At 44.4% G+C, this 24,570-nt stretch overlaps 1 protein-coding gene across 1 annotated transcript in view; it reads right to left on the bottom strand.

The window, feature by feature from the left end:
- SPATS2L (spermatogenesis associated serine rich 2 like) overlaps positions 1-24,570 on the bottom strand; it is an 83,281-nt gene that overhangs the window by 18,069 nt on the left and 40,642 nt on the right. The window contains exons 4-7 of the mRNA XM_038749472.1: positions 23,126-23,234; positions 15,523-15,572; positions 8,015-8,258; positions 3,182-3,317 (exon numbers count right to left, since the gene is read on the bottom strand). Of these exons, the coding sequence (XP_038605400.1) occupies positions 3,182-3,317; positions 8,015-8,258; positions 15,523-15,572; positions 23,126-23,234 (539 nt within the window). The remainder of the gene's footprint in view (positions 1-3,181; positions 3,318-8,014; positions 8,259-15,522; positions 15,573-23,125; positions 23,235-24,570) is intronic.

Genomic DNA, 24,570 nt, shown 5'->3' with positions numbered 1-24,570 from the left:
ACGGTCCCTACCCAACAGTAACTATATATAAATCAATCAATCAATCAATCATATTTATTGAGCACTTACTGTGTGCAGAGTACTGTACTAAGCCCGTGTATATATACACGGGCTTAGTACAGTACTTAGTATATATGTATATATATATATATATATATATATATATATATATATATATAAAGACTGTGAGCCCGTTGTTGGGTAGGGACCGTCTCTACATGTTGCCAACTTGTACTTCCCAAGCGCTTACTACAGTGCTCTGCACACAGTAAACGCTCAATAAATACGATTGAGTGAATGAATGAATTATTCTATTTATCTTTTCTGATGGTATTAACACCGGTCTACTTGCTTTGTTTTGTTGCCTGTCTCCCCCCTTCTAGACTGTGAGCCCGTTGTTGGGTAGGGACCATCTCTTGTCTGTTTCCAAATTGTACTTTCCAAGCGCTTAATACAGTGCTCTGCACACGGTAAGCGCTCAATAAATATGATTGAATGAATGAATAATTCTACTGATTTATATTGATGCTATTGATGCCTCCTTAGAACAGTGCTTTGCACACAGTAAGCGCTTAATAAAGGCTATTATTATTATTATTATTCTCTTGTACATATTTACTATTCTCTTGTACATATTTCTTGTTTGCCAGCTGTGTGACTTTGGGCAAGTCACTTCCCTTCTCTGGGCCTCAGTTCCCTCATCTGTAAAATGGGGGTGAAGACTGTGAGCCCCCCGTGGGACAACCTGATCACCTTGTAACCTCCCCAGTGCTTAGACTAGTGCTTTGCACATAGTAAGCACTTAATAAATGCCATTATTATTATTATTCTCTTGTACATATTTCCTATTTGCCAGCTGTGTGACTTTGGGCAAGTCACTTCACTTCTCTGTGCCTCAGTTACCTCATCTGTAAAATGGGGATGAAGACTGTGAGCCCCCCGTGGGACAACCTGATCACCTTGTAACCTTCCCAGCGCTTAGAACAATGCTTTGCACATAGTAAGCACTTAATAAATGCCGTTATTATTATTATTATTATTATTATTCTCTTGTACATATTTACTATTCTCTTGTACATATTTCCTATTTGCCAGCTGTGTGACTTTGGGCAAGTCACTTCACTTCTCTGTGCCTCAGTTCCCTCATCTGTAAAATGGGGATGAAGACTGTGAGCCCCCCGTGGGACAACCTGATCACCTTGTAACCTCCCCAGCGCTTAGAACAGTGCTTTGCACATAGTAAGCGCTAATAAATGCCATTATTATTATTCTCTTGTACATATTTACTATTCTCTTGTACGTATTTACTATTCTATTTATTTTATTTTATTTAGTGAATATATTTTGTTTTGTTGTCTGTCTCCCCCTTCTAGACGACTGTGTGCCCGTCATTGGGTAGGGACCATCTCTAGATGTTGCCGACTTGCGCTTCCCAAGCGCTTAGTACAGTGCTCTGCACACAGTAAGCGTTCAATAAATACGATTGATTGATTGATTGATTGACCGTCTCTAGATGTTGCCGACTTGTCCTTCCCAAGCGCTTAGTCCAGTGCTCTGCACACAGTAAGCGCTCAATAAATACGATTGAACGAATGAATGAATGAAAGCGGCTTGGTCTCCTGGGGAAAGAGGAAGGAAGCTTTTCCCATCTATTGGAAGAAATCTTCCTGAGAAAGCAGCGTGGCTCAGTGGAAAGAGCCCGGGCTTGGGAGTCGGAGGTCGTGGGTTCTAATCCCGCCTCTGCCACTTGTCAGCTGGGTGACTTTGGGCAAGTCTCTTCACTTCTCTGGGCCTCAGTTCCCTCCTCTGGAAAATGGGGATGAAGATTGTGAGCCCCACGTGGGACAGCCTGATGACCTTGTATCTCCCCCAGCGCTTAGAACAGTGCTTGGAACATAGTAAGTGCTTAACAAATACCAACATTATTATTATTATTATCATAACTAACCTCTGCCTGCTCAGGAGGGGCGGCATGGCCCAGAAGGACCTGGGTTCTAATCCCGGCTCTGCCCTGTGTCTGCTGTGTGACCCTGGACAAGTCCCTTCACTTCTCTGGGCCTCAGTTCCCTCATCTGTACAATGGGGATGAAGACCGGGAGTCCCACGCGGGACAGGGAACCCAGCGCTTAGAACAGTGCTTGACCCTTTGATGATGGTGATGGTATTCATTTTGCACTTAAGTATGTGCCAGACACTGTTCTAAGTGCTGGGGTAATAATAATAATAACAATAATAATAATAATGGCATTTATTAAGCGCTTACTATGTGCAAAGCACTGTTCTAAGCGCTGGGGAGGTTACAAGGCGATCACGTTGTCCCACGGGGGGCTCACAGTGTTCATCCCCATTTTACAGAACGAGGGAACTGAGGCCCAGAGAGGTGAAGTGACTTGCCCAAAGTCACACAGCTGACAATTGGCGGAGCCGGGATTAGAACCCATGACCTCTGACTCCAAAGCCTGGACTCTTTCCACTGAGCCACGCTGCTTCTCACCAGACACAAGATATTTGGGTGGGTCATAGTCCCCGTCCACGGACTGTACTAAGCGCTAGGGCTCAACAAATACCATCATCATCAATTTGCCGGGGCCGGGTGGAGTTCCTTACTGTTTATTCATTCATTCATTCATTCAATCGTATTTATTGAGCGCTTACTGTGTGCAGAGCACTGGACTAAGCGCTTGGGAAGTATAAGTCGGCAACACATAGAGACGGTCCCTACCCAACAATGGGCTCATAGTCTAGAAGCAGTGTGGCTCAGTGGAAAGAGCCCGGGCTTTGGAGTCAGAGGTCATGGGTTCAAATCCCAGCTCCACTGCTTGTCAGCTGTGTGACTTTGGGCAAGTCACTTCACTTCTCTGGGCCTCAGTTACCTCATCTGAAAAATGGGGATGAAGACTGTGAGCCCCCTGTGGGACAACCTGATCACCTTGTAACCTCCCCAGTGCTTAGAATAGTGCTTTGCACATAGTAAGCGCTTAATAAATGCCATTATCGTTATTATTAGAAGGGGACGCGCGATTCGGAGAAGGCCATCATTATTATTACTATTAGAAGGGGATGCGCAATTCGGAGCAGGCCGCTTTGCTCTCCTTCTATGTGCCAGGCACTGTACTAAGCGCTAGGGTGCTCAACAAACAGGAGCATCATCAATTCATCGGGGCCGAGCGGAGTTCCTTACCAGACGTGCAATTCGGCGAAGGCCGCTTTGATCTTCTTCACAGAGAGATCCACCTCTTCTTTGATCATTAGGCGGTATCGGGCCAGGGAAAGGGTGCAGCGCTGTAAATCCTTCAACGATTTCTCGATATTGGGGCCTAATAATAATAATAATAATAATAATGATGATGCATTTATTAAGCGCTTACTATGTGCCAAGCACTGTTCTAAGCGCTCAGGAGGTTACAAGGTGATCAGGTTGTCCCACGGGAGGGCTCATAGTCTTAATAATAATAATAATAATAATAATAATAGCATTTATTAAGCACTTACTATGTACAAAGCACTGTTCTGAGTGCTGGGGAGGTCACAATAATAATAATAATAATAATAATAATGATGATGGTATTTCTTAAGCATTGATTACATGCAAAGCACTGTTCTAAGTGCTGGGGAGGTTAGAAGGTGATCAGGTTGTCCCACGGGGGGCTCACAGCTTCATCCCCATTTGCCAGATGAGGTAACTGAGGCCCAGAGAAGTGAAGTGACTTGCCCAAAGTCCAAAGTCACACAGCTGACAATTGGCGGAGCCGGGATTTGAACCCATCACCTCTGACTCCAAAGCCCGGGCTCTTTCCACTGCACCACGCTGCTTCTCAATAAAATATAATATATATTATATAATAATAATTATGGGCTTTGCTAAGTGCTTACTATGTGCAAAGCACTGTTCTAAGTGTTGGGGAGGTCACAATAATAATAATAATGATGGTATTTCTTAAACGCTTACTATGTGCAAAGCACTGTTCTAAGCACTTGGGAGGTTACAAGGTGATGAGGTTGTCCCATGGGGGGCTCACAGTCTTCATCCCCATTTTCCAGATGAGGGAACTGAGGCCCAGAGAAGTGAAGTGACTTGCCCAAAGTCCAAAGTCACACAGCTGACAATTGGTGGAGCCGGGATTTGAACCCATGACCTCTGACTCCAAAGCCCGGGCTCTTTCCACTGCACCATGCTGCTTCTCAATATAATATAATATATATATTATATAATAATAATTATGGGATTTGTTAAGCACTTACTATGTGCAAAGCACTGTTCTAAGTGCTGGGGAGGTCACAATAATAATAATAATGATGGTATTTCTTAAGCGCTTACTATGTGCAAAGCACTGTTCTAAGCGCTCGGGAGGTTACCAGGTGATCAGGTTGTCCCACCGGGGGCTCACAGTCTTTTAATCCCCATTTTCCAGATGAGGGAACTGAGGCCCAGAGAAGTGAAGTGACTTGCCCAAAGTCCAAAGTCACACAGCTGACAATTGGCGGAGCCAGGATTTGAACCCATGACCTCTGACTCCAAAGCCCGGGCTCTTTCCATTGAGCCATGCTGCTTCCCGATGGTAGTAGATGGTAGATGTAGTAGATGGCTGTAGTAGTAATAATAATAATGATGGCATTTATTTATTATTCTCCCCACAGTCTTACCTCCACCCCGTCTTACCTCCTTCCCTTCCCCACAGCACCTCTATATATGTATATATGTTTGTACATATTTATTACTCTATTAATTTATTTATTTTACTTGTACATATCTATTCTATTTATTTTATTTTGTTAATATGTTTGGTTTTGTTCTCTGTCTCCCCCTTCTAGACTGTGAGCCCACTCTTGGGTAGGGACCGTCTCTATCTGGTGCCAACTTGTACTTCCCAAGCACTTAGTCCAGTGCTCTGCACACAGTAAAGTGCTCAATTAATACGATTGATTGATTGATTAAGCACTTACTATGTGCCAGATTTCCTTGATTTTTAAAATAACTTTTGGGCTATCGGCCTTTTTGGAAGGAAAGAAGAATCTAAAGCTCTCCAAAGGCGCCGATGTCTCATATCCGCATGTTGATCTCCAGGTTTTTTACGGGCCGGAGGCATCGATTCACTTTTCATTTGTACTCCAGAAACATATTTGTAATAATAATAATAATAATAATGATGTTGGTATTTGTTGTGGCTCAGTGAAGAGCCCGGGCTTGGGAGTCAGAGGTCATGGGTTCTAATCCCGTCTCCATCACTTGTCAGCTGTGTGACCTTGGGCAAGTCACTTCACTTCTCTGAGCCTCAGTTCCCTCATCTGTAAAATGGGGATTAAGACTGTGAGTCCCATGTGGGACACCTGATTACCTTGTATCCTCCCCAGTGCTTAGAACAGTGCTTTGCACATAGTAAGCACTTAACAAATGCCACTATTATTATTATTATTATTTGTTAAGCGCTTACTATGTGCCAAGCACTGTTCTAAGCACTGGGATAGATACAAGGAGATCAGGTTGTCCCAATTGGGGCTCACAGTCTTGATCCCCATTTTACAGATGAGGTCACTGAGGCCCAGAGAAGTGAAGTAATAGTAATAATAATGACAGCATTTATTGAAGTGACTTCCCCAAAGTCACCCAGCTGACAATTGGCGGAGCCGCGATTTGAACCCATGACCTCTGACTCCAAAGCCCGGGCTCTTTCCACTGAGCCACGCTGCTTACTTGGATATAAGCACTTCGGAACTGAAGGTGGGAAAAATATCATTCCTTCATTCAATCATATTTATTGAGCGCTTACTGTGTACAGAGCACTGGACTAAGCGCATGGGGAGTACAAAATATCGAAGGGAGGGAGGAGGGAAACATGGATGCCAGGTATCTTGTGGCTCAGTGGAAAGAGCCCGGGATTTGGAGTCAGAGGTCATGGGTTCAAATCCCGGCTCCACCAACTGTCAGCTGTGTGACTTTGGGCAAGTCACTTCACTTCTCTGGGCCTCAGTTCCCTCATCTGTAAAATGGGGATTAAGATTGTGAGCCCCCCCGGGGGACAACCTGATCACCTTGTAACCTCCCCAGCGCTTAGAACAGTGCTTTGCACATAATCAGTGCTTAATAAATGCCATTATTGAAATACTTGAAATTGTCCTGAAAAGCTTTCTCCCACAGAATTTCATGCCATGACCCTGTAGTGCTTTGCACATAGTAAGCACTTAACAAATACCATCAATATTATTATTATTATCATCTCCCCCAGTGCTTAGAACAGTGCTTTGCACATAAGTGCTTAATAAATGCCATTATTATTATTATTAGTCTAATACTTGGAATTGTCCTGAACAGCTTTCTCCCACAGAATTTCATGCCATGACCTTGTAGTGCTTTGCACATGGTAAGTGCTTAACAAATACCATCACTATTATTATTATTATTATCATCTCCCCCAGCGCTTAGAACGGTGCTTTGCACATAGTAAGTGCTTAATAAATGCAATTATTATTATTATTATTAATCTAACACTTGAAATTGTCCTGAAAAGCTTTCTCCCACAGAATTTCATGCCATGACCTTGTAGTGCTTTGCACATGGTAAGCGCTTAACAAATACCATCAATATTATTATTATCTCCCCCAGTGCTTAGAACAGTGCTTTGCACATAGTAAGTGCTTAATAACTGCCATTATTATTATTATTATTATTATTAGTCTAATACTTGAAATTGTCCTGAAAAGCTTTCTCCCACAGAATTTCATGCCATGACCTTGTAATGCTTTGCACATGGTAAGCTCTTAACAAATACCATTATTATTATTATTATTATTATTATTATTATTATCTCCCCCAGCACTTAGAACAGTGCTTTGCAAATAGTAAGTGCTTAATAAATGTCATTATTATTATTATTAGTCTAATACTTGAAATTGTCCTGAAAAGCTTTCTCCCACAGAATTTCATGCCATGACCTGTGCTTTGCACATAGTAAGTGCTTAACAAATACCATCATTATCATTATTATTATTATTATTATTATTATTTCCCCCAGTGCTTAGAACAGTGCTTTGCACATAGTAAATACTTAATAAATGCCATTATAATAATAATTATTATTATTATTAGTCTAATACTTGAAATTGTCCTGAAAAGCTTTCTCCCACAGAATTTCACGTCATGATCTTGTAGTGCTTTGCACATAGTAAGCGCTTAACAAATACCATTATTATTATTATTATTAGTCTAATACTTGAAATTGTCCTGAAAAGCTTTCTCCCACTGAATTTCACTCCATGACCTTGTAGTGCTTTGCACATGGTAAGCGCTTAACAAATACCATCATTATTATTACTATTAATCAATCAATCAATCGATCGTATTTATTGAGTGCTTACTGTGTGCAGAGCACTGTACTAAGCGCTTGGGAAGTCCAAGTTGGCAACATATAGAGGCGGTCCCTACCCAGCAGTGGGCTCACAGTCTAGAAGGGGGAGATAGAGAACAAAACCAAGCATAGCAACAAAATAAAATAAATAGAATAGATATGTACAAGCAGAATAAATAAATATTTATATTTATACTTATTTTATAATAACTATAAAGAATTATCATCTCCCCCAACGCTTAGAACAGGGCTTGGCACACAGTAAGCGCTTAGCAAACACCATCATTCAATCGTATTTATTGAGCGCCTACGGTGTGCAGAGCACTGTACTAAGCGCTTGGGAAGTCCAAGTTGGCAACATCTAGAGACGGTCCCTACGCAACAGTGGGCTCACAGTCTAGAAGGGGGAGACAGAGAACAAAACCAAACATATTAACAAAATAAAATAAATAGAATAGATATGTACAAGTAAAATAAATAAATATTTATATTTATTTTATAATAGCTACAAAAAATTATCATCTTCCCCAGCGCTTAGAACAGGGCTTGGCACACAGTAAGCGCTTAGCAAACACCATCATTCAATAGTATTTATTGAGCACCTACTGTGTGCAGAGCACTGTTATATTATTATTTATTGTCCGAGTATTTCTTCGGTCGCGTGTACTGGCCTGTGGCCTTGGGATGCTCCCGGAGGGAGTCGGGAGGCAAGGAGGGATTTTTTCCCTGTTGCTCTGCCTCGGTTTTCTCCTGGACAGGACCGGTGGGAAAGTGGCCCTTCCCGCAGCATCCACTGAGAGGGAGAATCAGGAATCCTGCCGATCCCGGGGGATTGGGATCCTTTCCATCCACTCTCTCCTTCACCACTGGGCCTCCTGGGTGCTGTTTCCATTTGCTTTTTTTTCTCTTGTTGATCTAGGAGGGGCGTCAAAACAAGACAGGTTATTCGCTGGGGATCAATCAATCAATCAATCATATTTATTGAGCGCTTACTGTGTGCAGAGCACTGGACTAAGCGCTTGGGAAGTCCAAGTTGGCAACATAGAGAGACAGTCCCTACCCAACAGTGGTGGGGATCTCAGAATCAATCAATCGTATTTATTGAGCGCTTACTGTGTGCAGAGCACTGGACTAAGTGCTTGGGAAGTCCAAGTTGGCAACATAGAGAGACAGTCCCTACCCAACAGTGGTGGGGATCTCAGGATCAATCAATCAATCAATCAATCGTATTTATTGAGCACCTACTGTGTGCAGAGCACTGGACTAAGCGCTTGGGAAGTACAAGTGGGGAACATATAGAGACGGTCCCTACCCAACACTGGGCTCACAGTCTAGAAGTGGGCTCAGACACCAGTTGGGAGGACGAACTGATGGTATTGATAATAATAATAATAATAATAATAATAATAATGGTATTTATTAAGCGCTTACTATGTGCTAAGCACTGTTCTAAGCGCTAGGGAGGTTACAAGGTGATCAGGTTGTCCCACAGGGGGCTCACAGTCAATCAATCGCATTTATTGAGCGCTTACTGTGTGCAGAGCACTGTACTAAGCACTTGGGAAGTACAAGTTGGCAACATATAGAGATGGTCCCTACCCAACAGTGGGCTCACAGTCTAGAAGTGGGCTCAGAAACCAGTTGGGAGGATGAACTGATGGTATTGATAATAATAATAATAATGGCATTTTTTAAATGCATACTATGTGCAAAGCACTGTTCTAAGCGCTGGGGAGGTTACAAGGTGATCAGGTTGACCCACGGGGGGCTCACAGTCAATCAATCAATCAATCATATTTATTGAGCGCTTACTGTGTGCAGAGCACTGGACTAAGCGCTTGGGAAGTACAAGTTGGCAACGTATAGAGACAGTCCCTACCCAACAGTGGTGGGGATCTCAGAATCAATCAATGAATCAATCAATCAATCAATCAATCATATTTATTGAGCACTTACTGTGTGCAGAGCACTGGACTAAGCACTTGGAAAGTACAAGTTGGCAACATATAGAGACAGTCCCTACCCAACACTGAGCTCACAACCTAGAAGTGGGCTCAGAAACCAGTTGGGGGGTTGAACTGATGGTATTGACAATAATAATAATAATAATAATGGCATTTATTAAGTGCTTATTATGTGCAAAGCACTGTTCTAAGCACGGAGGAGGTTACAAGGTGATCAGGTTGTCCCACAGGGGGCTCACAGTCTTAATCCTCATTTCCCAGATGAGGGAACTGAGGCCCAGAGAAGTGAAGTGACTTGCCCAAAGTCACACAGCTGACAAGTGGCGGAGCCGGGATTTGAACCCATGACTTCTGACTCCAAATCCCAGGCTCTTCCCACTGAGCCACGCTGCTTCTCTGCTGCTTCTATTGATGGTATCGATGGCAGGAACTGATGGTATTGATGGTAGGAACTGATGGCATTGATGATATTCTGATGAACTGATGGAGAAGCAGCTTGGCTCAGTGGAAAGAGCCCGGGCTTTGGAGTCAGAGGTCATGGGTTCAAATCCCAGCTCCGCCAACTGTCAGCTGGGTGACTTTGGGCAAGTCACTTCACTTCTCTGGGCCTCAGTTCCCTCATCTGGAAAATGGGGATGAAGACTGTGAGCCCCCCGTGGGACAACATGATCACCTTGTATCCTCCCCAGCACTTAGAACAGTGCTTTGCACATAGTAAGGGCTTAATAGATGCCATTATTATTATTATTATTACTTTTTGGTTTTGTTGTCTATCTCCCCCTTCTAGACAGTGAGCCCATCCCCTCCACCTTACCTCCTTCCCCTCCCCACCTGTATATATGTTAGTACCTATTTATTACTCGACTTTATTTGTACATATTTATTCTATTTATTTTATTTTGCTAATATGTTTTGTCATCTATCTCCCTCTTTTAGACTGTGAGCCCAGTCCCCCGCCTTACCTCCTTCCCCTCCCCACAGCACCTGTATAAATGTTAGTACCTATTTATTATTCGACTTTATTTGTACATATTTATTCTATTTATTTTATTTTGTTAATATGTTTTGTCATCTGTCTCCCCCTTCTAGACAGTGAGCCCACCCCCCCCGCCTTACTTCCTTCCCCTCCCCACAGCATCTGTATATATAATAACAATAATAATAATAATGGCATTTGTTAAGCGCTTACTATGTGCCAAGCACTGTTCTAAGCGCTGGGGGGATACAAGATGATCAAGTTGTCCCACGTAGGGCTCACAGTCTTAATCCCCATTTTACAGATGAGGTAACTGAGGCCCAGAGAAGTGAAGTGACTTGCCCAAGGTCACACAGCAGACATGTGGCAGAGCCGGGATTTGAACCCATGACATCTGACTCCAAAGCCCCGGCTTTTTCCACTGAGCCATGCTGTACATATGTATATATGTTAGTACCTATTTATTACTCGACTTTATTTGTACATATTTATTCCATGACCTCATATGGGAAATGGGGATGAAGACTGGGAGCCCCCCGTGGGACAACCTGATCACTTTGTGACCTCCCCAGCGCTTAGAATAGTGCTTTGCATGTAGTAAGCGCTTAACAAATGACATTATTATTATTATTATTATTATTATTATTATTATTATTCTCTGGGCCTCAGTGACCTCATCTGGAAAATGCGGATGAAGACTGGGAGCCCCCCATGGGACAACCTGATCACCTTGTAACCTCCCCAGAGCTTAGAACAGTGCTTGGCACATAGTAAGCGCTTAACAAATGGCATCATTATTATTATTATTATTATTATTTACTTTATTTTGTTAATATGTTTTGTCGTCTGTCTCCCCCTTCTAGACAGCGAGCCCATTCTCCTCACCTTACCTCCTTCCCCTCCCCACAGCACCTGTATATATGTATATCTGTTAGTACCTATTTATTACTCTATTTTATTTGTACATATTTATTCTATTTATTTTATTTTGTTAATATGTTTTGTCGTCTGTCTCCCCCTTCTAGACTGTGAGCCCACTGTTGGGTAGGGACCGTCTCTAGATGTTCCCAACATGTACTTCCCAAACGCTTAGTACAGTGCTCTGCACACAGTGAGCGCTCAATAAATACTACTGACACTGAATGAATGAATGTTGGGTAGGGACCGTCTGTACATGTTGCCAACTTGGACTTCCCAAGCGCTTAGTCCAGTGCTCTGCACACAGTAAGTGCTCAATAAATATGATTGAATGAATGAATGAATGTTGGGTAGGGACCGTCTCTCTCTGTTGCCGACTTGTATTTCCCAGGCGCTTAGTCCAGTGCTCTGCACACAGTAAGCGCTCAATAAATACGATTGAATGAATGAATGGTGTTCTGATGGTATTGACTCCTTTTCTGGTGGTATTGACGCCTGTCTACTTTCATTCATTCAATCGTATTTATTGAGCGCTTACTGTGTGCAGAGCACTGGACAAAGCGCTTGGGAAGGACAAGTTGGCAAGTCGTCAGAACAAATGGAATTAAATCTAAATGCCCCTCATTAACAAAATAAATAGAATAGTAGATATGTACAAGTAAAATTAATAGAGTAATAAATCTGTACAAACATATATAGGAGAAGCAGCGTGGCTCGGTGGAAAGAGCATGGGTTTTGGAGTCAGAGGTCATGGGTTCAAATCCCGGCTCTGCCAATTGTCAGCTGTGCGACTTTGGGCAAGTCACTTCACTTCTCAGTGCCTCAGTTACCTCATCTGTAAAATGGGGATCCCCCCGTGGGACAACCTGATCACCTTGTAACCTCCCCAGCACTTAGAACAGTGCTTTGCACGTAGTAAGCGCTTAATAAATGTCATTATTATTATTATTATTATTATTATATATACAGGTGCTGTGGGGAGGGGAAGAAGGGCGGGAGGGGATGGGGAGGAGGAGAGGAAAACGGGGGCTGAGTGTGGGAAGGCTTCCTGGAGGAGGTGAGCTCTCAGGAGGGCTTGGAAGGGAGGAAGAGAGCTGGCTTGGCTCTCGATTAATCAATCGATCATATTTACTGAGCGTTTACTATATAAACAGTGCTGTGCTAAGTGCTTGGGAGAGTCCAATAGGAGAGAATTAGTCCAGACAGTCCATGTCCCCCCCCCCACTTTTAGACTGTGAGCCCACTATTGGGTAGGGACTGTCTCTATATGTTGCCAACTTGTACTTCCCAAGCGCTTAGTACAGTGCTCTGCACACAGTAAGCGCTCAATAAATATGATTGATGATGCCCACAACGAGCTTACAGTCTGGAGGGGACGGGATGTGAAATTAACCCTGGAACCCAAGACCGTAAGCTTGTCTTGGGCAGGGAATGCATCTTTTTATTTTTGCCCTGGACTCTCCCAAGCGCTTAGTACACTGCTCAGAGAAGCAGTGTGGCTCAGTGGGAAGAGCCCGGGCTTGGGAGTCAGAGGTCCTGGGTTCTAATCCCACCTCCGCCGCTTGTCAGCTGGGTGACTTTGGGCAAGTCGCTTCACTTCTCTGGGCCTCAGTTCCCTCATCTGGAAAATGGGGATTATGTGAGCCCTGCGTGGGACATCCTGATAATCCCGTAGCTATCCCAGCACTTAGAACAGTGCTTGGCACATAGTAAGCGCTTAACAAATGCCTTCATTATTATCCAGCATTGAGAACGGAGCATGGCACATAGTAAGCGCTTTACAAATGCCATCATTATTATCCTAGAGCTTAGATCAGAGTGTGGCACATAGAAAGCGCTTAACAAATACCATCGTTATTATTACGGTGTTCCACACATAGTAAGCACTTAGTACAGTGCTCTGCACACAGTAAGTGCTCAATAAATACGATCGATTGAATGAATAGTAAGCGCGCAACAAAAACGACCGAATGAATGAACTCTGGGACTATTCAAGGTCTACTTGGGTAATCATTCATTCATTCAGAGAAGCAGCGTGGCTCAATGGAAAGAGCCTGGGCTTTGGAGTCAGTGGTCATGGGTTCAAATCCTGCTCTGCCAATTAATAATAATAATAATAATGATGGCATTTGTTAAGCGCTTACTATGTGCAAAGCACTGTTCTAAGCGCTGGGCACTATTGCCAGCTGTGTGACCTTGGGCAAGTCACTTAACTTCTCTGGGCCTTGGTTCCCTCATCTGTAAAATGGGGATTGACTGTGAGCCCCCCGTGGGGCAACCTGATCACCTTGTATCCCTCCAGCGCTTAGAACAGTGCTTTGCACATAGTAAGCACTTAATAAATGCCATTATTATTATTATTATTATTTATTGAGAGCTTACTGTATGCAGAGCACTGTACTAAGCGCTTGATACTAATAATGCTGATAATAAGAATGTGGATTCAGACATAGTATTTTCTCAACTCAAGCGACAGGATAAAGGTTAGGACGGCTGAAATTATTCCTGTACGTTGGTATGATAATAATAATAATGATGGCATTTTGTTAAGCACTTACTATGTGCCAAGCACTGTTCTAAGCGCTGGAGGGGATACAAGGTGACCAGGTTGTCCCAAGTGGGGATCACAGTCTCAATCCCCATTCAACAGATGAGGGAACTGAGGCCTAGTGAAGCGACTTGCCCAAAGTCGCACAGCTGACAAGCGGAGGAGCCGGGATTAATAATAATAATAATAATAATAATAATAATAATAATAATAATAATAATAATAATTTTGGTATTTGTTAAGCGCTTACTATATGCAAAGCACTGTTCTAAGCGCTGGGGAGGATACAAGGTGATCAGGTTGTCCCATGTGGGGCTCACAATCTTAATCCCCGTTTTACAGATGAGGTATTAATATACATTAATATAAATAAATAATGCCTTTAAAATTGATCATTTCTCCATGCATAAAAATAAATGATTATTTATTGAGAAACGGCATGGCCTATACATGGCCTATACATGTATATACAGCACCTGTATATATGTACATATGTTTGTACATATTTATTACTCTATTATTATTTATTTATTTTACTTGTACATATCTATTCTATTTATTTTATTTTGTTAATATGTTTTGTTTTGTTGTCTGTCTCCCCCTTCTAGACTGTGAGCCCACTGTTGGGTAGGGACCGTCTCTCGATGTTGCCAACTTGTACTTCCCAAGCGCTCAGTCCAGTGCTCTGCACACAGTAAGCGCTCAATAAATCCGATTGATTGATTGATAGGTAACTGAGGCCCAGAGAAGTGAAGCGACTTGCCCAGAGTCACACAGCTGACAAGCGGAGGAGCCGGGATTAATAATAATAATAATAATAATCATTTTGGTATTTGTTAAGCGCTTACTATATGCAAAGCACTGTTCTAAGCGCTGGGGAGGATACAAGGTGATCAGGTTGTCCCATGTGGGGCTCACAATCTTAATCCCCGTTTTACAGATGAGGTATTAATATACATTAATATAAATAAATAATGCCTTTACAATTGATCATTTCTCCATGCATAAAAATATATGATTATTTATTGAGAAACAGCATGGCCTATACATGGCCTATACATATATATACAGCACCTGTATATATGTATATATGTTTGTACATATTTATTACACTATTATTTATTTATTTTACTTGTCCATATCTATTCTATTTATTTTATTTTGTTAATATGTTTTGTTTTGTTGTCTGTCTCCCCCTTCTAGACTGTGAGCCCACTGTTGGGTAGGGACTGTCTCTATGTGTTGCCAAGTTGGACTTCCCAAGCGCTCAGTACAGTGCTCTGCACACAGTAAGCACTCAATAAATACGATTGATTGATTGATTGATAGGTAACTGAGGCCCAGAGAAGTGAAGCGACTTGCCCAGAGTCACACAGCTGACAAGCGGCGGATCCGGGATTAGAACCCACGACCTCTGACTCCCAAGGCCGGGCTCTTTCCGCTGAGCCACGCGGCCGCTTATTTAGTTTTTCAGAGTTTGGGCCAGATTCAGGTGACTTTGTGGCCCGGATTTCCAAATTCCAGGGTGAGGCTCCCCATCCTTACTCGTTGAAACGCCAAAACCGCATCGATTAAGTGGAACCGGGGCTCTACCGGGGGTGAAAAACAGGAGATTTGGAGGGAAACAGAAACCGCTAATTTATTTATTTCCCAACTTCGTGAGTGGAGGGACCGCCCGGAAGGAGAAACGCCTCCTCACATTGTGGCTGGAAATGATCAAATTTTAAAAAATGATGCTGCAGATTCGGTTACCTTTTAATATTTCTTTCTTACCTTCTTTTTCCCTGTCATATTCCATTCCTTTAGAACCTGGACAGCACTTCCTAGAGAAAGACAGAAATGATTCATTCCACATCATACACTGCCATCAGTGCTTGGCACCTAGTAAGCGCTTAACAAATACCATCATCATTAATTATTATCATACCAACATTCAGGAATGTTTCTAGACTGTGAGCCCACTGTTGGGTAGGGACTGTCTCTATATGTTGCCAACTTGTACTTCCCAAGCGCTTAGTACAGTGCTCTGCACACAATAAGCGCTCAATAAATATGATTGATCGATTGATTGAATAATTTCAGCCGTCCTAACCTTTATCCTGTCGCTTGAGTTGGGAAAATACTACGCGTGAATCCACCACCATCTGCCTCTCTCGTTTCCCTTTCTCTCACTGTCCGGATTTAATTTACCTGGGCATCAGGGCTCTCCTTTCATTCAATCATATTTATTGAGCGCTTACTGTGTGCAAAGCACTGTACTAAGCGCTTGGAAAGTACAGTACAGTGCCTCCAATACTGATCCCGACTACCCTTTAATAATAATAATAATAATAATGATGGCATTTGTTAAGTGCTTACTATGTGCAGAGCACTGTTCTAAGCGCTGGGCCTTTCACCGTTGTGCTAACCTCGAGAATCAACCCATCGATCAACAGTATTTACTGAGCGCTTCCTATGTGCAGGGCACTGTAGTAAGCACTTGGGAGAGTCCCACTGAACAGATTACTCACAGTGAGCTTACAGTCTAGAGGAGATGAACAATTTTTTTGCGAATTCTCGGCTAGGCATTCATTCATTCATTCAACTGAATTTATTGAGCGCTTACTGTGTGCAGAGCACTGTACTAAGCGCTTGGGAAGTACAAGTTGCCAACATATAGAGATGCAGACCACCCAAATAATAATAATGGCATTTGTTAAGTGCTTACTATGTGCGAAGCACTGTTCTAAGCGCTCGGGGGGGATACAAGGTGATCAGGTTGTCCCACAGGGGCTCACAGTCTTAATCCCCATTTTACAGATTTATTTATTCTTTCAATGGTATTTATTGAGCGCTTACTGTGTGCAGAGCACTGTACTAAGCGCTTAGGAAGTACAAGTTGGCAACATATAGAGACGCAGACCACCCAAATAATAATAATGGCATTTGTTAAGCGCTTACTATATGCGAAGCACTGTTCTAAGCGCTCAGGGGCGGGGGGGATACAAGGTGATCAGGTTGTCCCACAGGGGCTCACAGTCTTAATCCCCATTTTACAGATTTATTCATTCTTTCAATTGTATTTATTGAGCGCTTACTGTGTGCAGAGCACTGTACTAAGTGCTTGGGAAGTACAAGTTGGCAACATATAGAAGGTGATCAGGTTGTCCCACGGGGGGCTCCCAGTCTTCATCCCCATTTTCCAGATGAGATAACAGAGGGCACAGAGAAGTGAAGTGACTTGCCCAAAGCCCCACAGCTGACTAGTGGCGGAGCCGCCATTAGAACCCATGACCCTTTTAGACTGTGAGCCCACTGTTGGGTAGGGACCGTCTCTATATGTTGCCAACTTGCACTTCCCAAGCGCTCAGTACAGTGCTCTACACACAGTAAGTGCTCAATAAATACGATTGATTGATTGATTGATTGACCTCTGACCCCCAAGACCGGGCTCTTTCCACTGAGCCACGCTGCTCTTCTAAGTAGCATCATAATAATTCTGGTATTTGTTAAGCGCTTACTATGTGCCAAGCACTGTTCTAAGCGCTGGGTTAGATACAAAGGTCATCAGGTTGTCCCATGTGGGGCTCCCGCATCTCTTCAATGGGCTGGACGTTGCTCAGATCGGAAACCGCATCTTTTTTTTTTTGAATGGTAGCAGTTAAGCGCTTACTATATGCCAGGCATTGTATTAAGCCCTGGGGTTGATACAAAGTAATCAGACTGGACACAGACCATGTCCCACGTGGGGCTCACAGTCTTCATCCCCCTTTTTCGGATGAGGTAACTGAGGCACAGAGAAGTGAAATGACACGCCCATGGTCTCCCAGTAATAATAATAATGATGATGGCTTTTGTTAAGTGCTTACTATGTGCCAAGCACTGTTCTAAGCACTGGGGAGGATACAAGGTCATCAGGTTGTCCCACGTGGGGCTCCCAGTCTTAATCCCCATTTTCCAGATGAGGGAACTGAGGCAAAGAGAAGTGAAGTGGCTTCCCCAGTCACACAGCTGACAAGTGGCAGGGCCAGGATTAGAACCCAGGTCCTTCTGGCTCCCAGGTTTGGGCGCTATCCATTAGGCCATGCTGTTTCTCAATAAATAATCATTTATTTTTACGCACAAAGAAATGATCAATTTTAAAGGCATTATTTCTTTATATTAATGTCTGTCTTCCCCTCTAGACTTAGTAAGCTCCTTATAGGCAGGGGAGGTGTCTCTCCTGGAACTCTCCCAAGTGCTCAGTACAGTGCTCTGCACATGAAAAGTGCTCAATAAAAACCAACACTTGACTCCGAGGAGGGCAACCTTTTGAGGTTGCTCTCAACTCTTTTGAGGTTGCTCTCAACTCTACCCTTTCTACTCAGCTAGACTCGCTCGCTCCCCTCTCCCTTCGCCGCTCTCGCACCACTAACCCACAGCCCTGGATCACTGCCACCGTGCGCCTCCTTCGCTCTTATGCTCGAGCTGCCGAACGCTGCTGGCGAAAGCCTAAACCCCATGCCAACCTCGTTCACTTCAAGTTTATCCTTTCCTGCCTTAACTCAGCCCTCTCTTCTGCCAGACAAAACTATTTCTCCTCCCTTATTGACACCCATGCCCATCACCCCCGCCAGCTCTTCCGTACATTCAACTCCCTTCTCGGGTCCCCGGTTCCTCCCCCTCCTCCTTCCCTCACCCCCAACGATCTGGCCTCCTACTTCATTAACAAAATTAAATCCATCAGGTCCGACCTCCCCAAAGTCTCTTCCCCCCTTTCTCCATCCCCCCGGCTCTCAACACTCTCTGCTACTCTCCCATCCTTCCCAGCGGTATCCTCAGAGGAACTCTCCTCCCTCCTCTCAAGTGCTACTCCGGCCACCTGTGCTTCTGACCCCATTCCCTCTCATCTTATGAAATCTCTCGCTCCATCCCTTCTCCCCTCCTTAACTTCCATCTTCAACTGCTCACTCTCCACTGGTTCCTTCCCCTCTGCCTTCAAACATGCCCATGTCTCTCCCATCCTAAAAAAACCCTCTCTTGACCCCACCTCACCTTCTAGTTATCGTCCCATATCCCTCCTACCATTCCTTTCCAAACTCCTTGAGCGAGTTGTCTACACGCGCTGCCTAGAATTCCTCAACAACAACTCTCTCCTCGACCCCCTCCAGTCTGGCTTCCGTCCCCTTCATTCCACGGAAACTGCGCTCTCAAAGGTCACCAATGACCTCCTGCTTGCCAAATCCAACGGCTCCTACTCTGTCCTAATCCTCCTCGACCTCTCAGCTGCCTTTGACACTGTGGACCACCCCCTTCTCCTCAACACGTTATCTGACCTTGGCTTCACAGACTCCGTCCTCTCCCGGTTCTCCTCTTATCTCTCCGGTCGTTCTTTCTCAGTCTCTTTTGCAGGCTCCTCCTCCCCCTCCCATCCTCTTACGGTGGGGGTTCCCCAAGGTTCAGTGCTTGGTCCCCTTCTGTTCTCAATCTACACTCACTCCCTTGGTGACCTCATTCGCTCCCACGGCTTCAACTATCATCTCTCCGCTGATGACACCCAGATCTCCATCTCTGCCCCTGCTCTCTCCCCCTCCCTCCAGGCTCGCATCTCCTCCTGCCTTCAGGACATCTCCATCTGGATGTCCGCCCGCCACCTAAAGCTCAACATGTCAAAGACTGAGCTCCTTGTCTTCCCTCCCAAACCCTGTCCTCTCCCTGACTTTCCCATCTCTGTTGACGGCACTACCATCCTTCCCGTCTCACAAGCCCGCAACCTTGGTGTCATCCTCGACTCCGCTCTCTCATTCACCCCTCACATCCAAGCCGTCACCAAAACCTGCCGGTCTCAGCTCCGCGACATTGCCAAGACCCGCCCTTTCCTCTCCATCCAAACCGCTACCCTGCTCATTCAAGCTCTCATCCTATCCCGTCTGGACTACTGCACCGGCCTTCTCTCTGATCTCCCATCCTCGTGTCTCTCTCCACTTCAATCCATACTTCATGCTGCTGCCCGGATTATCTTTGTCCAGAAACGCTCTGGACATATCACTCCCCTCCTCAAAAACCTCCAATGGCTACCGATCAATCTGCGCATCAGGCAGAAACTCCTCACCCTGGGCTTCAAGGCTGTCCATCACCTCGCCCCCTCCTACCTCACCTCCCTTCTCTCCTTCTACTGCCCAGCCCGCACCCTCCGCTCCTCTACCTCTAATCTCCTCCCTGTACCTCGTTCTCGCCTGTCCCGCCGTCGACCCCCGGCCCACGTCCTCCCCCGGGTCTGGAGTGCCCCCAATCCCTCTGCCCACCCGCCAAGCTCGCTCTCTTCCTCCCTTCAAGGCCCTGCTGAGAGCTCACCTCCTCCAGGAGGCCTTCCCAGACTGAGCCCCTTCCTTCCTCTCCCCCTCGTCCCCTTCTCCACCCCCCCATCTTACCTCCTTCCCTTCCCCACAGCACCTGTATATATGTATATATGGTTGTACATATTTATTACTCTATTTATTTATTTATTTTACTTGTACATTTCTATCCTATTTATTTTATTTTGTTGGTATGTTTGGTTCTGTTCTCTGTCTCCCCCTTTTAGACTGTGAGCCCACTGTTGGGTAGGGACTGTCTCTATGTGTTGCCAATTTGTACTTCCCAAGCGCTTAGTACAGTGCTCTGCACATAGTAAGCGCTCAATAAATATGATTGATTGATTGATTGATTTTGAGGAAAGCACCAAGGAAAGCCAAGGCCGGGGAATCAGAAGGACCTGGGTTCTAATCCCGGCTCTGCCAACCACCTGCTGTATGGAAGCAGCGTGGCTTAGTGGAAAGAGCCCGGGCTTGGGAGTCAGAGGATGTGGGTTCTAATTCTGGCTCTGCCACTTGTCTGCTGTGTGATCTTAGGCAAGTCACTTCACTTCTTTGGGCCCCAGTTCCCTCATCTGAAAAATGGAGATTAAGACTGTGAGCTCCACATGGGACAACCTGATTACCCTGTATCCCCCCAGTGCTTAGAACAGTGCTTGGCACATAGTAAGTGCTTAACAAATGACATTATTATTATTATTATTATTATTATGCCACTTAACTTCTCTGTGCCTCAGTTCCCTCATCTGTAAAATGGGGATGAAGACTGTGAGCACCACATGGGACAACCTGATTACCCTGTATCCCCCCCCCAGTGCTTAGAACAGTGCTTGCCATTATTATTATTATTACTATTATTATTATTCTTATTATTATTATGTCACTTCACTTATCTCGGCCTCAGTTACCTTATCTGTTAAATGGGGATTAAGACTGTGAGCCCCACATGGGACAACCTGATTACCCCGTATCCACCCCAGTGCTTAGAACAGTGCTTGGCACATAGTAAGTGCTTAACAAATGCCATTATTATTATTATTATTATTATTATTATAAGTCACTTTACTTCTCTGCGCCTCAGTTCCCTCATCTGTAAAACGGGGATTAAGACTGTGAGCCCCATATGGGACAACCTGATTACCCTGCATCAACCCCAGTGCTTAGAACAGTGCTTGACACATAGTAAGTGCTTAAAAAATGCCGTTAGTATTATTATTATTATTATGAGTCACTTCACTTCTCTGGGCCTCAGTGACCTCATCTGTAAAATGGGGATTAAGACTGTGAGCCCCATATGGGACAACCTGATTACCCTGTATCAACCCCAGTGCTTAGAACAGTGCTTGGCACATAGTAAGTGCTTAACAAATGCCATTATTATTATTATTATTATTATAAGTCACTTCACTTCTCTGTGCCTCAGTTACCTCATCTGTAACATGGGGATTAGGACTGTGAGCCCCACATGGGACAACCTGATTACCCTGTATCAACCCCAGTGCTTAGAACAGTGCTTGGCACATCATAAGTGCTTAACAAATGCCATCATCATTATTATTGTAATAAGTCACTTCACTTCTCTGGGCCTCCGTTACCTCATCTGTAAAATGGGCATGAAGACTGGGAGGCCCACAAGGGACCTGGACTGCATCCAACCTGATTATCTTGTATAATAATGATGGCGCTTTTTAAGCGCTCACTATGTGCCAAGCACTGTTCTAAGCGGTGGGGAGGATACAAGGGGATCAGATTGTCCCACGGGGGGCTCACCATCTTCATCCCCATTGTACAGATGTGGGAATAATAATAATAATTTTGGTATTTGTTAAGCGCTTACTATGTGCCAAGCACTGCTCTGAGGGAACTGACGTTAAGTGACTTGCCCAAAGTCACACAGCTGACAATTGGCGGAGCCGGGTATCTACCCCAGTGCTTAATAAAGTGCCTGGCACATAGTGAGCGCTCCAAAAAATACCATAAAAAGGGGGGAAAAAAGGTGTCCACTTGGAAGCCCGGGAAGCAGTCCCAATCAATCAATCAATCAATCAATCAATCGTATTTATTGAGCGCTTACTGTGTGCAGAGCACTGGACTAAGCGCTTGGGAAGTACAGCCCCAAATATGTGCCTCATTTCTTCTTCCAGGTTTAAATGAGGGCTAAGTGAGACTGGCCCGGAAGAAATCCTGGGAAGTGTCCTGGACCTCATCCCTCCCCTTCCTTGGGGGGAAAACTCTTCCTTCCAACTCCAACCTCCCAGAAGGATTTGGGATTTGGGAAGGATTTCTCTCTATGTGGCCAACTTGTGCTTCCCAAGCGCTTAGCGCTTCAGTAACTACAACTGAATAAACTAATGAACCAGTCTGGTCAGAAAGATTTTAGCTAGTCTTGCCTGCAGTGAAAAGCAGTGAGCTCTGTTATGCGCTAACCATCATCATCATCATCGTCAATCGTATTTATTGAGCGCTTACTATGTGCAGAGCACTGGACTAAGCGCTTGGGAAGTACAAATTGGCAACATCTAGAGACAGTCCCTACCCAACAGTGGGCTCACAGTCTAAAAGGGGGACACAGAGAAAAAAACCAAACGTACTAACAAAATAAATAGAATAGATATGTACAAATAAAATAAATAAATAGAGTAAAAAATACGTACAAACATAACCATTCATTCATTCATTCATTCAATCGTATTTATTGAGCGCTTACTGTGTGCAGAGCACTGGACTAAGCGCTTGGGAAGTACAAGTGGGCAACATCGAGAGATGGTCCCTACCCAACAGCGGGCTCCCAGTATAGAAGGGGGAGACAGACAACAAAACAAAACATATTCACAAAATAAAATAAATAGAATAGATATGGACAAGTAAAATAAATCAATAAATAGAGTAATAAATCTGTGCAAACATATATCCATATATCCAGGTGCTGTGGGGAAGGGAAGGAGGTAAGACGGGCGGGATGGAGAGGGGGACGAGAGGGAGAGGAAGGAGAGGGCTCAGTGTGGGAAGGCCTCCTGGAGGAGGTGAGCTCTCAGTAGGGAGGTGAGACTCTCCCCACTTCTTACCGTCCACGAAAGCCTGGACCGCTTTATCCACGTTATTGTCGAACTGCTGCAGTACCACCACGATCTCACTTTTCCTCCTGTTGGGAACGGCCGATCGGACGGCGAAGATCTGGAAAACCAGATTTGGAAAGGGCCCGCTTAAATCCTGCCTTCCCGTCCGGTGGGTCTCACTAGCTTTTCCAAGGAGAAAGAAGGCGGGCACGGAACCAGGACGGTCCGTTCAGATCATTTCCCCGTTCCCGACAGATGGGTCGCCTGGCTCAGTGGAAAGAGCCCGGGCTTTGGAGTCAGAGGTCAGGGGTTCAAATCCCGACTGCGCCACTTGTCAGCTGGGTGACTTTGGGCAAGTCGCTTCGCTTCTCTGGGCCTCAGTTCCCTCATCTGGAAAATGGGGATGAAGACTGGGAGCCCCCTGTGGGACAACCTGATCACCTTGTAACCTCCCCAGTGCTTAGAATGCACATAGTAAGCGCTTAATATATGTATGTATATATGTTTGCACATATTTATTACTCTATCTATTTATTTATTTATTTTACTTGTACATATCTATTCTATTTTATTGTGTTAGTATGTTTGGTTTTGTTCTCTGTCTCCCCCTTTTAGACTGTAAGCCCACTGTTGGGTAGGGACTGTCTCTATGTGTTGCCAACTTGTACTTCCCAAGCGCTTAGTACAGTGCTCTGCACACAGTAAGCGCTCAATAAATACGATTGATTGATTGATTGATTAATAAATGCCATGATTATTATTATTATTACTATCTTCATGGCTCAGTGGAAAGAGCCCGGGGTTGGGAGTCAGAGGTCGTGGGTTCTAATCCCGGCTCCGCCACTTGTCAGCTGGGTGATTTTGGGCAAGTCACTTCACTTCTCTGGGCCCCAGTTCCCTCATCTGTAAAATGGGGATGAAGACTGTGAGCCCCACGTGGGACCGCCTGATTACCCTGTATCCACCCCAGTGCTTAGAACAGTGCCTGGCACATAGTAAGCACTTAACAAATACCATCATTATTAAATACCAGCCTATTCCCGGAAGGTGTGTCTATCTTTATAAGGAGAAAAAAAGGCCATCACAGAACCATAATGGTCCATTCAAATATTTTCCTATTCCTGGCTGGTGGAGCTGAATATCTTTAAAAAAAGAAAAAAGGCCAGCACAGAACGGTAACGATCCAGGGCTTTGGAGTCAGAGGTCATGGGTTCAAATCCCAACTCCGCCAACTGTCAGCTGTGTGACTTTGGGCGAGTCACTTAACTTCTCTGGAACTCAGTTCCCTCATCTGGAAAATGGGGATTAAAACTGTGAGCCCAAGTGGGACAACGTGATCACCTTGTAACCTCCCCAGTGCTTATAACAGTGCTTTGCACATAGTAAGTGCTTAATAAATGCCATTATTATTATTATTATTATTACTAAAATATTGTCCCATTCCCCGGGGGGGA

Source organism: Tachyglossus aculeatus, chromosome 7, assembly GCF_015852505.1.
Source record: "Tachyglossus aculeatus isolate mTacAcu1 chromosome 7, mTacAcu1.pri, whole genome shotgun sequence".
Lineage (NCBI taxonomy): Eukaryota > Metazoa > Chordata > Mammalia > Monotremata > Tachyglossidae > Tachyglossus > Tachyglossus aculeatus.
Note: the sequence above shows the minus strand (reverse complement) of the source record. Positions and strands in the feature narration are given on the sequence as shown.